The sequence below is a fragment of the Lucilia cuprina genome, chromosome 2 (genome assembly GCF_022045245.1).
Source record: "Lucilia cuprina isolate Lc7/37 chromosome 2, ASM2204524v1, whole genome shotgun sequence".
Classification (NCBI taxonomy): domain Eukaryota; kingdom Metazoa; phylum Arthropoda; class Insecta; order Diptera; family Calliphoridae; genus Lucilia; species Lucilia cuprina.
The window spans coordinates 58,143,317-58,159,810 of NC_060950.1; the positions used below are offsets into that span (position 1 = coordinate 58,143,317).

Below are 16,494 nucleotides of genomic sequence, written 5' to 3' on the forward strand. Positions count from 1 at the left end.
ATAGAGTATGTGTGCGTGTGTTGAATAGACTCCCTCTCTCTCTATAAGCTCTCTATAAAAGAAATCCTGATTTACTGCGCAATGCCTGCTGCTCTAGCTGGTAATAAAACTTAATTTTTTTTCGTGCTTTATGTTATAATTCCCATAAAGGATTTTGGGTTTTTGTTTTTGTCTTTTGTTGTTTGTCAAATAAACTCATAACAGCAAAATCAAATAGCAAGTTAGTCGCTTAAACGACTTGGCTAAGGCGACATCGTTAATTTCGAAAAAAAAAAAACAGAAAAAACAATTTACAAAATTTTAATAAAACACAAAAAAACACGTAAAATTTTCAAAAACTAGTCAAGTTATTTCAAAAAAAAAAAAAACTAAATTGCAATAATTATAAAAAAAAATTAAAAAAAAATTATCTGCTGTGATTTATTTGTTATTTTAATTTTATTTAAAACCATTTAAAAGCTCAATACTAAACAATACAAAATAAAATAAACAAAATTAAGAAAAATAACTTTGTGTGGTGAAATTTAAAAGAAAAACATATCAAAATTATTAAAAATTATGTGTTTAAAAAAAAAATTACTAATAAATCATTCAAACAACAATAACAAAAATTTAATTATAAACACCCACCCAGAGATTCTTTAAGAACATAACAACTACAACAACAACAACATTTTTAAATACCAAGCAAAAAAAAGAAATGTCAACCCGTTATTTGCTGTTAATAACTTGACCATTTTGACAGTTGATTTATTTGACGCGTGTGTTTGTTGTATATGCTTCAAGGGAGAATAAATGTAAACGTCACATCTTAAACAGAATAGAACAGAAAAAAAAACAAAATTGAAATAAAATTAAATCAACAGAATGAATGAGTGAATATGAGTGTTTTTGATTGAAAGCTTAAAATGTTCTTCAACAACAAAACAAATAACAAACACAATGATGGAACGAACACTCATACACACACAGAGAAACTAAATGACATTGACACAAACATCTAAGCAAACAAAAGAAAAAATAAAGAAAACATTAAAGTGACATTATACTTGTCAAAAAGAAAAACTATTTAAATAACAAATAGTAATTTGTTAAAACAAACATTTAAGCAGAATATTTAAATTTCACCTAAAAACCCCCCACAACCCACCCCAACACAAACACACACACTCGCATACAACCCACTTGCAAACCAACCTCCTGTTGAATTAACAAGTGTTTTTTTCTTTCTGTTGTTGTTGTTGTGTGTGTTGTTCTTGCGTTACTAAATGCTTGTTGATTTGTGTTGTACATTGTGCGTTCGGAGAGGTGGTATTCCGCGTGTGCGTTATTTCCATGTGTTCCTGCGTTTGTAGTATATGTCTTCTGGTGCGTTGTAGACCCTTATTGTGTGTGTGCGTTTTGAATAGAATTTCGTTACATTTTTTTTTTTTTTTTTTTGCATAAATATTGTGTGTGTTTGTTTTAACGTTTTCAAAGCAACAAGAACATAATAAGAATCACATTATGATGCTGCACGAGGCTGTTATGTTGGAAATCTATCGACAGGCTTTAAATGCAAGGTGAATATTAATTTTTTTTTTTTTAATTTTAAAGAATTTTTAAAAATTCTAAAAAATAACAAAGTTTTATTAGGACTAATATAATTTAACTTATTAAAATCATGTTTCTTTAGCAATGTTTACATTTTATTGAAATCCTTTTCAATTTTATTAAAAATTACAGAATTTTGGAATTTTTACCATTGTGAAGCAATTGTTTAAAAAATGTTAAATTACAAACATTTTTTTCCTTTTCTTGTAAAACTATTCACATGAAACTGTATTCCTTTAATATGACAGATTTCATAAAAGTTCAAATCCCGTCGCTATATCATTCTGAAATATTTCCTGCAGCTTAATTATTTTAAATTACTTCCATGCCTGAGTTCTTTAGTATTACTGTTCTATAATTTTTACATTCGCTTTATGCTTAATTCTTTATCTATATGTATATCGCCTTTACAGAGGTTAAAGTTCAATTATGCAACAAACATTACCAAAAGCAATAAATTCTTAAATGAAGATTTTTTTGCAAATTTATTTTAAAGACATAAGTTTTGAACAATTTATTGACAATGAAATCTAGAAATTTTGTTTATTTTGTTAAAAATGAATTTCAACAATATATAAACCTTAATAAGACTGTTAAAATTCTAATTGGGAACCAAATATGGAGGCTATGTCGCAATGCATCAAACTTTTCAAATATTTAAGCCCTCAAAATCCTTTTGTTTTAAATCTATGAAATCTAGAACTAAGTGAGTGCCACATGTGTGGTGATTAGATGAGATCAGAAGGTGTTCAGACCTCTTGTTAGTTGCGATTTGGAGTTACTACAACAGACAGACGGACGGACTTTGCCAAATAGTGTTATAATATAATAAGAACTTATATACTTTTCCATGCCCAGCTATATTACAAATAGGGGCCGATACTATTAATATTATATAGTAAAAATGTTCAGCTATAGTTTAGGTTCTATCGTGTTCACAACCGACTGATATTGCTTGGTCCTATTCGAATCTTCTAAGGATAACACTTAACAGTATTTATCAGTGGATAATATTTGAGAGGGATACAATCCTTCAGCTCTCTTTAGGCTCTAACGTATAACAGACAGATACATAGACATTGTTGAGTTGTCTAACAATCTTATATTGTGGCTAAGTGATATTGTCTACCGATATTGCTAATTTTCAATTCCAAATTTGAAGAGAATATTTGTTAAAAATTGCAGCCTTTTAACCTTCTAACGCTAAGGTTCTATCGTGACTACAATAGAGTGACTAACAAACACAAAAAAAAATATTTTTTATCGCAAATCAGTGGACAATATTTGTGTACAATTTCAGCCTTCAACCTCTTCGCGTTTAAGTTCTATTGTGACTACAATAGACAGACGGACGGACATATCTAGATCGATTTATAATCAAATAAGGATCAAGTATATAAATGTACACCTCCTATTTCCTATGTATACTCACATAAGTTACAAACAAGTAATCACTTGTATGGTGAATAGGTGAAATCGTGGGCAAATATTACACATATAAACAAGTAGTAGAAATAGAGGATCAAAATCTGCACTCAGGTTCTTCCGTTTAAGCTCGTCATACTTACAGACAGACGAAAATATCATCTCCTTGTGTCCTATGTTTATTCACATGAGTTACAAGCGAATAATCACTTGTATGGTAAATAGTTGAAATCGTGGGCAATATTACAAATACAAATGGGTAGATCAAATCGGGGATCAAAATCTGGACTGAAGTGCTCTCGTTTAAGCTCATTATACCACAGACAGGAAGAGCACTGCTAGTTCGTCTTATGATCTCGAATATACATAAGTTTATAGGACTACGACCAATATTTGGAAATGTTACCAACAAAATACCAATTAGAGTAACTCCAAGAAAACTGTGAAGTTGGAAAATTAAAAAGAACTTTATTTAACTAGATTTTGAAGTTCTCTTTTTGTAGGCCTCTTGTTCGTGCCATAACGTAATTTCAACAGAAATACAGTAAAATTAGGCTTTTTCCATTCAAAAACTTTGAAACTATACTTTATAGTCCCTTAATTGACAATCTATTAATTGTAATGATTTTTGAACAGTTTTGTGGTTTAACCTGTAAAGGTTTTTAAGCAAAGTTAAAAATTTCCTCTTTGTTTCTTAAAAGAATGCACTCAGTATCAATTTATTTTAACACTTCAAAAAAGATTAATTTACCAATTCAATATTTTTTACTTTCAGTGAACTTGCCAGCCCACGTTGTCAGTCACGCGAATCTACCGCCTCAACTTCGGCCAACAATGATGTTCGTTGTCCATCAAATGAATCACATTATTCCGGGCATGAAGGTCATACACCGGGACAGACACCTACACCAACATCACCACCAGTTGGTTTACCGTTACCCGCGACATTGGCACCCGCAGCAGCAGCCGCTCTCTTACCACCACAATCAGCAGCAATGGCTGCATATTTTAATGCAGCTGCTGCTGCAGCTCAACAAAATCACTTACTATTAACAAATCCTTTAGCAGCAGCTGCATCGTTGGTACAACAGGCAACACAACAAGTTGCACATTCACCGAATTCGCAACAAACCTTGACACCAACACCACCTAATGCCAGTGATAGTGTCGATACATCAGCATTGGATTTTAGCACAAAACGTAGCCGACGGAATTCTGATGATGATGCCAATGGTAGTGAAGATGATGAGGAAGCAGCTGAAGGTGAACGAATTGATAATGAGGCTGATAATGGAAATGATAATGAAGCAGAAGACTTGAATAGTCCATTAGATTTATCTGTAAATCATGGACGTAAACGTCAATCAGACGAAGAGGAACCCGTTTTAATGAGCAATCGAAAATTGGCAAGATCAAATGATTATAAATCATTGCCGGCTTCAAGTACATGGGTACCTCCAATAAATCCATATTTGGCAGCTGTTGCAGCAGCTAACATGTCACCAAAGACTCCACTCTCACTGGATTGGAATGCCAAAACGAAAATTGCACCAAATGAAGCTACCAAAGCTTTAGAGAAAATGACTGAAATGACAAGACTTGGAGGATCAGCAAAAACTGATCATACAGAGAACTCAACTAGACATTCAACCAGTACTACCAGCACTTCCTCAACGACAACCACTACGTCAAATGGTCGTCACAGTGCTTGGCAATCACATTGGTTGAATAAGGGTGCTGATGCTGTAAAAGATGTTTTCAAATGTGTTTGGTGCAAGCAAAGTTTTGCCACTTTAGCTTCGCTAACCACGCACATGAAGGAAACCCAACACTGTGGTGTTAATGTTCCACCTAGTGTTGGCTCAACTAGCACGGCAGCAAATAGTGGCGGCAATCAAACGACACAATCTTCCCATCATTCTCGTCATTCAACCACGCAAAGTAGTGGCACAGCATCAGCTCAAGCAGCAGCATTAGCTGCCAATAGTTCAGCAACATCTGGTGGCAGCAAATCTGATCTAAACATGCTAATCAAAGAAACGATGCCACTGCCACGCAAACTAGTGCGTGGACAAGATGTGTGGTTGGGCAAAGGTGCCGAACAAACGCGCCAAATATTGAAATGTATGTGGTGTGGACAAAGTTTCCGTTCTCTGGCCGAAATGACAAGTCACATGCAAGAGACTCAACATTATACAAATATAATATCGCAAGAACAAATCATTTCTTGGAAGTCAACCGATGAGAAAACGTCACGAGATAACAGCACTAGCAGTAATAGAGGATCTTCTACAAATGCTGCCACCAACAATAATGCCACGATTACAGTTAATAACAGTGCTCTGTCCCCTAATGCTAATGCGACAAATTCCACGGTTAGTGCAGTGCTGACATGCAAAGTGTGTGATCAAGCATTTTCTACTCTAAAAGAGTTGAGCAATCACATGGTGAAGAACAATCATTACAAGGAACACATGATACGTACCGCTGCAGCAGCTGAAAATGTGCCAACAATGATTAGAGGCAGAGGCAGACAGGCAAGGGAGAAACGCAAAAAATCTCTGCCAGTGCGTAAACTGTTAGAAATGGAAAGAGCTCAACATGATTTCAAAGCAGCTGGCCTAGATCAAGCTCTCAAGCCGTTAAGAGATTTTGCTGTTTCAACGAAACTAGCCTGTGAAACTTGTGGTGATAAGGTAGAAACCGCCATGTTTGTAGATCACATACGCCAGTGTATTGATCGAAGTCTAGTTATGTCACCCAGATCTCAAAATAATAACAATAATACAATGAAATCTCCCTTTGGACCCTCAACTCCACAAGAACGTTTAAGCAGTCCCCAGACTCCACACAGTCGTAGCGACGGACGCAAAACTTCAGATGGTAATAGTTCCCCTCTGTCGGCTACTAATACTAGAGCTGATATTTTGTGCCCATTGCCTCCTACGGAATCGGAAAAGTCTAGCGGCGGCACTTCCGTACTAAGTGCTTTGGAGCAATTAATCGAAAAAAGTTTCGACTCAAGACCTCGTCAATCCTCCGCTTATGGAGAGGCTTCATCCGGAGGTACTCCTCTAGGTTCTAGTATACTTAAACGCTTGGGTATCGATGACAATGTTGATTACACAAAACCTTTAATGGATCCTCAAACTATGCAATTTTTACGTTCCTATTCGAATTATCCCTCTAATCGTGATCGCAGTGCCAGTGAATCGAGTTCAGTGTCTGAACGTTGTAGCAGTCGATTAGAATCATTTACCCCAGAGCGCTCCTTTGATCTATCCAGACAACCCACACCGCGTCTAACACCCGATAAAAGTTATCAAACTCCTAAAGAAACTAGGGATGTTATGTACGCCACTAAAATCAAATCCGAGCCAATTGATAATAGCGATCAGTTAAATGATGCCGACAATATACCCATCAATGAAATACCAAAGAAAATTTCAGTTAAAAAAGAATTCAATATACCCGATGATCAGGAGGATTTGGATTGTCACAAAAGTAAGGAAACCGACATAAGGCATAGCTCACTAACACCCAGCTCTCGAGCCATTAGTCCCAGCATCAGTGAACGTTCAGCAACACCCAAATCAACCTGTTCGAGTAGTGAAAAGAAACCCAATATAGGCTTAACAGAAAGTAATAGCCTTAATGCTTTATCCTCCATGTTTAACAATCTTAATAACATGAATACAACGGCGATTAATAGTGCAACAATGGAAAATAATAACAATAATCCAGCTACTAACACAGTGGCTAAGAAAACAAATGCCAATCCTTTGGCTGCTTTACAAAAACTTTGCGAAACTACTGATACGCCTGCAGCCAATACACGCAGTTCATCCAATAGCAGTCATCACAACAACAATTTACCAACACATTCAAGTTCTTCTAGTGCTGGTACCTCGAATGCTGGTGGTACTAGTGTTAGCAGTGGCAGTAGTGCCAGCATGTTGGCCTTTAGCTGGGCTTGCAATGATGCTGTTGTTACAGCAGATTCCATTATTAAATGTTCCTTCTGTGATACACCATTCAGCTCTAAGGGTGCCTATCGTCATCATCTCTCCAAGGTGCACTTTGTCAAAGATGACCAACATCATGATGTGAATAGCATGAAATCACCAGCTGCTATGTCAGCCATTTCACCCAAATCGATGACTTCTCCCAGAAGTATGACTTCAGCTAAGAGTCCAGCAGCTCAACAGCAACAGCAGCAACAACAACGTTTGGAAACATCACCACCGTCCAGTGTTGCCACAACACCCACCATCAATCCCTATGATGAAAGTCCTCAATCGAAATTCCTTAAATATACCGAGTTGGCCAAACAGTTGTCAAGTAAAAATGCTTAAGCGGTGACGTAGAATGGATTGTCCCTGTAGTAGAGGTATGAAATTGTGTATAAGTAGTGTGATTTTGCAATTTACTTAGTATTTTAAAGAGAAATATGTGAGAATTCTTTAAAGATCTTAAGTTTGTCGAAAATTGCTTTAAGGAAAGTTTAGGAAATTTTGGATTCCGAAGAGTATATCAGAAACTAAAGGTTTGTGTAACCAAACTCTGAAAGAATTTGGAAATTGTTTAATCTAAATCTTGTCTAAACCACTTGAATCTTGAGAATCATAGGCAATATCATAACCGGTTGAATGTTATGGGATTACCAACATGTATCTTTGGTTTTGCCTCATGGAACTAACTAAATATCAGAGATCAGGCTCTTGGTGAACTGTCATCTGATCATATGATCGATCGTATGATCTTCTTTTCACAAAATCCTCATATTTTGAATATTTCATATATTTTTTTAAGTACATACCTTGAACTTTAAACTGAAATAAATCTGCATTGAAAGCTAAGTCTTCACAACATACTAATGCCATCAGTGACCTTAATCAAACAAAATCTAATGATTTATTTTAATCTTGATAAATTGCCAAGATATTTACTAAAAAAATAACTAACGTTAACATATTGATTTGTTCTTTGGCCACAAAAAGATCTGTGCGCTAATAATTCATCTCTCATCTAATCTAAAAACAATAAATTTGCGGTAAAAAACACATTTTAACACTCCCACATGAATGAAAAACTTTTGATCGGAAAAAGAAAAAACGCGTAAATTTAAACTACAATACAAAATAAAAACCATAAAGAACAAATTATAGAAAAAACAACAACAATAACAGCAACAAAATATGATTATAAACGTACCACAATTAATTGCCACACTTAAACTACTTGCTCACCTTTAAGCAGATGAAGCAAACCAAGAAAAAAATATCACTTTTTATCTTGCTGCGAGTATGTAGTTGTTATGCACAATATGTCTGTTTATGTGTATGTGTGTTAAGTTGTTATTAAAAGAAAAATATGTAAACAAACAACAAACAAAACAGGTACTCACTCCAGCAAGCTCCTCCTCACTAAATTTTTGCACACACACACATACCTATACTCCAAAACTTTTAATGGCTAAATGTGAAAAAAAACATTTTTATGTTTGTCTGTTTGTTTAAGTATATGGCCACTTTAATATTGACGTTCTGTTGTTGCCCTGGTCTGGTTGTACTTTGACTGCCACCAGCCACCAAACTATTGAAATAAGCAAACAGCCAAGCAACCATTCGGCCAGAACAACAATTGTATAGAGTTTTAAGCAATTCAACCGATTTAGTCTGATACAAACGTATCAGAGACAACGAACACAAATTAATTGAAATTCATTTTCAATTTTCAACACAATGTTGTGTGTGGAGCTATTACGCTCTGACGACGACAACGACGGTAGCGGCGTGTTAGTAGCATGCATTGCAAATCAGCTAAGGTATGGCATAATTACCATGGTTGCCAGTGGAATGATGTAAAGAAATGATTCGGGGGGAGTTTTTCAGTGAAACTTTGCGAAGTTATAAAAGTTATTGTGAAGTGCATTTAGACTTTGATTGTGCAAAGTCAAAGGGTTCTGAATAAGAACGAATCTTCTAAAGTGTCATACACTTTCTATTAAATTGTGTATAGATAAGGCTGTAAAAGCCTCGTGAGTATCGAAGTTATATAAACGAGCATTTTTTGAATCCAGAATTTCTTTGGTGACATTTTGTGATCGGTTTATTCCGCTATACATCGCTGAGTTCAATTGCAAGTAATTGTCAATGATGCTTTAATCGATATTCCACAATGATGTTTTAATCGAAATTCCAGAACATTTATTGTTTTCAGAATGATTTTTCCTTCGATAGCTATATAATATGAGTGACGTTTATCTCTTTGTCCTATAGGAATCAAAAACGTTTAGTTCACGGTTAGTTATCATAGAAGCGAAGCTCTCTTTGGAAGATAGATGTTTGGGTCAACGATTTTGTCATAATGACATAGACTTAAAAATTTCAAACAATTCTACCAGACAAATTTTTTGTTTTCTACTCCATCTTAAGATTCTTAAATCCATTATGCTTTCTCTAAGTGAAGCATAGCTTCAGAACCAAAAACTCTTAATTCGGAATCCTTGTTATTGACATAGACTGAAGAATTCAAAACTACGTTAAAAGAAAGCATGTATACGTACATATATTGCGTTTCAATCTCTTCATTGCTAAAGAGCTGGTAATCTTTAAGATCTACATAGATATTTTAACGCATAAGAAAACAGAGAACCAGTCTGAAGTTTCTTTACTTTCTTCACATTTTGAGATGATGCCCTTTTATTGTCCACTCCTCCTCTGAATCTCTCTGCTTCATCCTAAAAAATATTACCCTCTAATGGTTCGAATAACTATTCAGTAAGAGCTTATACACTTTCAAAATAATAACTACAAATCGCTTGATTATTTTCATGCTTTTACTTTTACTACCAGGCCTAAAAAATGGGCTACTTCAACTGGATGCGTCCATAAATCCATCGGACAGAGTGAAGTAGGGTTGGTTGAGCAGTTAAATATGTGGTGGGTGTCATGAGCGCCCTGACCACATGCAGGTCATTCGTTAGGGACGGCACGGTCTATACGTGACTAGTAGGAACTTAGTTGTGCCAGAACTAATCTTGTATTCCTCGTCAGCTTTTCTTTCATGTCTGCTATGCGGTGGGCGACCTCCAAGGGCGACATGCGCTATTTCGCGACCGTGGAATTTATGGCTTATCTATGAATGTCGTTCGAAGCTGCCGAATTCGAGGTCTGATCCAGTGGATCCTGCACATTTCTGCAAACGTTTTCCTCGTAACAACAATGCAATACATAGCAGTGCTTTATTTTGCTTATCTTTGAAGTGATCCGAAAACCTTGTAAAAAAAGAAGTTTAAATCGTTATCTACAATTTTTTACTTTTAGATCCTCTTTTAGGTAATCCTGTAAATACGAACAGTGCTTTCTTTTGCCGTTATTTTAAATGATCCGAAATGAGGTGAAGATCGTTAACTACGACTCTTTAAAAGTATTTTCAAGCTCTGATGAATGTATATGTGAAATTCACCTATAAGCACGAAGTATGCTTAAACCAGTTACTTTAAAAGGAGAATGTATTTTTCAATTTAATACAAAGAAATATTTCCAAGTCTTTAGCGTTACTTTATTAGAGTCACTAGTTTAAACTGAACCGACAATAGTTAGTCTGGTAGGCTAAAACACTAACTATTAACCTATTAAACGCATATATTCTAGGCCCATAGTGCCACCTTTATATCGTTAATCATTTATCAATCTTGTTCTCGAATAGGAAGCGACCAATGATGCCACCCGTCTAAAATCTTTTGTGTTATCAATTATATTTGCTAAAATTTATTTTTTTTCTGTTAAAAATCATTAAGTAAATTGCCGTCGGCAAATAAGCAGTGCGAATAACAAATTTTTCATGAAATCTGTCAAATATTTAAATCAAAGTTCCGACGCAAGATCCACAACGTTAAAGTCTGAGCTTTTGTGTAAAGTGGAACAGCGATTTTTAAGAGTACTTTGTAAATTTCAGAGATAGCAGCGATATTCTCAATTTCCATTCATTATTAGTTAATTTCTATTCAATTTCCAACTGTTTAAGAAAAATTAAATATGCACCTGTTTTGGATCGGAGTAGGTCGAAAGTCGAAATTATTTTGTGGTCATCTAGAGATAGGTGCTTTGGTGTCAATTTCCCTTTATTTTCACCTTCTTTTCATTTCCTAATTGTGAAAGAAATTCGGAATATGAATCTCTTTTAAGTCCTAATAGGTCAAAGGTCAAACTAATTTTATGGACATTTCTAAATTCTATAAAATAAGCTTATTCGAGTCTAAGGCAACCCTCCAATGGAACAAGTTTATTTGAATACTTAGACCATAGATAATAGGCGTTAAGCAGGTTAAAAATAAAAACATACTAAAAAACATGTGCCCAACACTGTGCGCAATTGTTTAAAACAAAATAAGAAAAAATTGCGTTTTTTTTTAGAAAAAAATACAAAAAATTATTTTATACCAAAAAACAAAAACTGCGGTTTTTTATTTTACAAACAAATTAACAAGATAGAAAAAATAAAGAAGCATTTGTTAACAAGAAGCCTTTAGTACAAACACCCACTCATAGACAATTAATCAATTATAATGACTTTGAAACAGACAACAAAACCACACACATGAAAGCACACACGGAAACACACACACACACGTATTTGTTCATATGTACACATGTATAAAAACAAAACTTTATAAAAACAACATTACATTTGTTGTAAACAATAAAATATTTCCAACTTACAGACAAAATAAAAAAATTTACTTGAAAATTTTAACGGAAAAAAAATTTTTTTAAAGAGCAAAGTTCTTAACTCTTAGTTTACGTTATAGAGAAGAAGGGAATATATCTCTTTGTTGCTCTTAAAAGGGGCAATAATTTCCCCTTAAATAAAAAGCTTTTGCCACAAATTCTCCTTAATTTTAAAGTTTCAAAAAAAGCTGTTTTATACCTCACAGGAACAACGAGAAAAGAACATAATTTTCTTAACAAAAAGCTTTCAAGTTTATTTGTACTCTTTTGCTTTTTAACAATATTGTTATCTCTTTCTAACTTATTTGATTTCAATAAACCAACAAAGAGTGCAATATTTTTCTCTAATTTACAGTGCATTTCTTAGTGTAATTGTGAGTGTGTGTGTTTGTGTGAAACAAATGTGCGCTAAATATTTACTCATTTCCTTACTGGTGCCTTAAAGAGAGTATGATTTCTCATACTCTTGGCAAACTTTTGGTAACATAAAAACTTTAAAGGAGGGCGCATATAAATGGTTGACTTGTTTGTTTTGTCTGCTTTTGTTTTTGATGAACTGCTGTCCATCAATTTCCACCATCTGTTGTAAATGTAAGAAAGAGAGAGAAAATGTTTTTGAAACAAAAATATACACGCTGCATTCATTCATTCATTCACTCACTAACTAACTAACTGCAGAGTGATGAAATGCCAAATCATAATGTTCGATGCTACCAATACACTGACATGTTGCAAACGCTGGTTGTTGTTATTTTCATTTATTTTTTTCCAAAGTTTCAACCCGTTATAATAATAAACAACAACAACAACAGCAGCACACTGTCGTCATGTACAATAACAACTTACAGCCATAAAGAAGAAAATTGAGCAAAACAAGTTGATATAACGACAAAAACAACAACAACAAAACAGCAAATCAAGTTTTATACAATAACAAGTAGCAATTGCAAAAAAAGGGGTGTGGGTTAAAGAAAAACAAAAAAATGAAAAAAAAAATCTTTAAACAAAAAACTGTATTTTTCTGTTGTTGTTGTTTTATCTAAGTTTGAAAGTTATGTGTGCTTTTTTGTTTTTTTATCTGTTAAGGAAGAAAGTTATTGTTTTTTATGTGTGTGTGTGTTTTCCTTTTGATTCCTTTTGGTTGTTGTGTGTTAATTTATGAGCGGCATGTGTAACATCGTTGAGTGATATATTAATTATCCAAGGTGCAAATAAATATTATTTATAAAAGTAATAAATACAAAATAATTACACAAGCCTGACAGTGAGGAAAATATAAAATATTTTAAAGTTTTTTATTCCATATTCTGTGGTTTATTTTAAAAGTTTTAAAAAAGACATTTTCTAGGTTTAATAAGTGAATGAATAGAATAGTGGGAAATAGCAGACCATGTAATATCTTACACCTACTTCAAAAATGTGGATTATTTTGTACTTACATATGTACTTATTGTTGATGAGAAATATATTTTCTACAAGAGGGTTTAAGGCTTAAGCCCATATCAGTCCCATCAGGCCTATCCTTATAAATTTTAATACAAAGTTATTTATGTAGAATTTAATCGTGTATTTAGTGCTTCCAAGTGAATTTTGATCTTCAATTCATTTTCTAAAGGGCAGTTTGTATGGGGCTTAGGGTCATATTAGACCCCATCATTACAAAAATCGTCATTAGGGGGGTTTGGGTCAAATTAGACCCCATTATTACGAAAAGGTGCCGAGGATCTGTTGAGTAGTATAAAACTGAAAAAAAATGATTTTTGTTGACATACTAGAACATTTAACATACATTTGAACTCAAAAGTCCTATTCGAGAGATAAGGAAGTATCTTAAAATCTTAATTGAGACCTGTCGAGCACAAAATTAAACATAGACACACAGACAGATATAGCTAAATCGGCTCAGAAAGTCACGGAAGGACAGATGGACATAGCTAAATCAATTTAGAAAGTGATTCTGAGTCAATTAATATACTTTAAGGTGGGTGCAGGACCAATATTTTTGGATGTTAACAACAACAGCACGAACTCATAGTACCCTCCCCACTATAGTGGTGTAGGGTATTACAATCTAGTAGAGTAGTCTATTGACTACTCTATTGACTATTATCTGAATCTGTAATTTAACCAGTCTTTGACTATATTAGACCTTTAACTAGTCGTTCGTGACTAGTCTATTGTAAATAGACTAGTCTCAGAGTGACAAGTCTATAGAAAAGATTACAGGCTAGGCTTTGGGCCAAACTATAGTTTTTTAGAATTATCTTAATCTGTCATGGATAGTGTAGCCCACAGACTAGTGAACTAGTAATGTTGTGAGCCTCTGACTAGATTATACCATGAACTAATCGTTCGTGACAAGTCTATAGACTAGATTTTGGACTAGTCTCAAAGTGACCGCTCCATAGAATAGATTACAGACTAGTATTTGGGCTAGACTATAATCTACTATATTTACTCCTGGACTACACTGATGTCTTTTTTTGTGAAGACTATGCTCTAGTCTATTATCAACTTAATTTAGTCTATTGTCTACTTTAATGTGTTGCTATACTAGTTTATTATAAAGTCCATATAGTATATATTAACTTGTCCATATAGTACTATGAACTAGTGTCTATTTACTATTGTAGCCCTCTGAATAGATTACAACTTAAACTAATCATTCGTGACCAGTCTATAGTCTATAGACTAGATTTTGTACTAGTCTCAGAGTGGCCAGTCTATAGAAAAGTTTACAGACTAGTCTTTGAATAATTCTCAGAGTGACTAGTCTATATAAAAGTTAACAAACTGGTATTAGGGCTAGGCTATAGTCTACTCTATTTACTAGCTCCTGGGCTAGTCTATTGTCTACTTTTGGTGAACACTATCGACAAGTCCATTATTAACTTAATTTAGTCTATTATCTACTTTAACGTGTAGGTACTAGTATATTATAAAGTCCATTTATTATATTGGATGTCTTGTCTATTGAATCATTTATATATAAGTCTATTGAATAGTTTTTCTAGCATATTAAGTAGTCTATAGACTGCTTCTTCGGCTAGTCTAGTTTCAGGTCTACTATTCAAGACACGACTCTATTATCTAATCCCAGTTTGAGTCTATTGTCTAATTTATTGGCTTTTGGCTATTCTATGGGCGAGTCTACTCATTGACTCAACAAAAGACCTTTCGCTTCCTTAAGCAAACATTAGAACTGTATAGGTGCCAGTAATAAAAATAAAGATATAAAGAGGGGAAAAAAACGTGTCCAAGGACCCATAAATAAACTATTGTGGTGTCATCATTTGTGACTATTTCGTAGCCAATAGCAGTACTTAAGGCAATATAGACTAGACTATAGACGTCTAGGATGAAAATACAAACACAAACACGTTTTGGTTTAGCTCGGATAGAGCTTGTAGGAGTTAAGATTGTAGATAGTAATTTGATTCTTATTGAGAATAATTGCTCAAATTCACTTTCAATATTCTTCCATCGATGCACCTCAACATATGTGAGGACAGTTTTATATATCGAAGAATCTTATTTTCGCGACCGGGAGAGGATTTAGAAAGATTTCTAACTGCTGTATAATATAAAGCAATTCCAGCAAACCACATTTTTGTATTTCTCGCATGGTTACCATTCGTTCCAAATTCTTAACCATAAACAACATTTGATTTTATAAAATAAAACTCCCATGCGAAATTTGATTAATAAATTGTTTATAAAATTAAATTTTGTTTATGAATTAGAGCGGTTAAAGTTTTTTTCTAATATTTAAATTTATTTTCAAAGAATTTGTTTAATTTATAAAAACTAAAGCAATTTTCGATCAACTTTTATTATTCATCAAAATTTTTCCTTTAGATTAAAAAAAACCCAATCAATATCATTTTAAAACAGAAACATTATAAATTAATAAATTATTATAAAAAAAATTGTGCCAAAATATTTTTTCGAAAAATAAAACACTTAACAAAGTATACCAAAATCTAATTTAATAGAAACACTAAAAAAATATTAAAAACTTTAAGAAAAATCTTAAAAACAAAAGTACGAAATTAAAGTATACGTAACATTAAAAAAAAACATTTAAATAAACCTCATTTTTAAGAACTAAAATAATAAATATTAAAAAAAAAACAATATTTTTATGTAGCAATTAAATTTGAAGAAAAAAATATATAAAAATTTCTTAATAAAAAAAACAGTCTTCTATAGAATTAAATACAAATTATATAAAAAATAAATTTAAAAAAATTAAAAAAATGCTATTGCAATACCAAACAAAAAGTATACTATTTAGAAAGAAAATTTAATTAAAAAAATCCCCCAAGTAACTAAAATACCTTGAATTATAAATTAGAATGTAAAAATTAAAAAAAAAAAAAACTTAAAGAAAAGTAAAAAAAAAAAATATTAAAAGTAATTAAAAATAATTAAATTTAGCAAGAAAAAGTAGAAAAAAGGAAGAAAATCATAGGGAATTGAAAGGTAGAAAGTAGCTAAGATCTTCTAAAAAGATCTTATGATTTGATGAGAGTTAAAGCAAGAGAGCTGTAGAGATAGACAAGAGTCTATCTCTGATTTCAAATTAAGATTGTTCAGCTGTCAGCTGAGAGTTTGTGTTGTCAAATCGACAAAGAGTGAAAATTAAGCTCTTATTGATTCGATTAAAGGACCTTCACACGATCACACTTTATATACCTAAAATCTAATGAAAAAAAAATGAAGAGAGCCATACGACGGT

The 16,494-nt window shown here is 33.2% G+C and overlaps 1 protein-coding gene across 1 annotated transcript; it reads left to right on the plus strand.

Moving 5' to 3' along the window:
• The first annotated feature begins 497 nt into the window (after positions 1-497).
• LOC111684040 (protein tiptop) lies at positions 498-15,730 on the plus strand. The gene is made up of 2 exons (XM_046949471.1): positions 498-1,562; positions 3,794-15,730. The coding sequence occupies exons 1-2, from the start codon at positions 1,507-1,509 to the stop codon at positions 7,371-7,373; spliced, it is 3,636 nt and encodes a 1,211-aa protein (XP_046805427.1). The 5' UTR covers positions 498-1,506; the 3' UTR covers positions 7,374-15,730.
• Positions 15,731-16,494: the final 764 nt, after the last annotated feature.

What these genes read in the sequence shown, in the direction of transcription:
- LOC111684040 (XM_046949471.1), top strand. Translation starts at nt 1,507, where the DNA reads ATGATGCTGCACGAGGCTGTTATGTTGGAAATCTATCGACAGGCTTTA. An exon ending in CGACAGGCTTTAAATGCAAG is followed by an intron (nt 1,563 to 3,793) that starts GTGAATATTAAT and finishes TTTTACTTTCAG; the next exon opens with TGAACTTGCCAGCCCACGTT.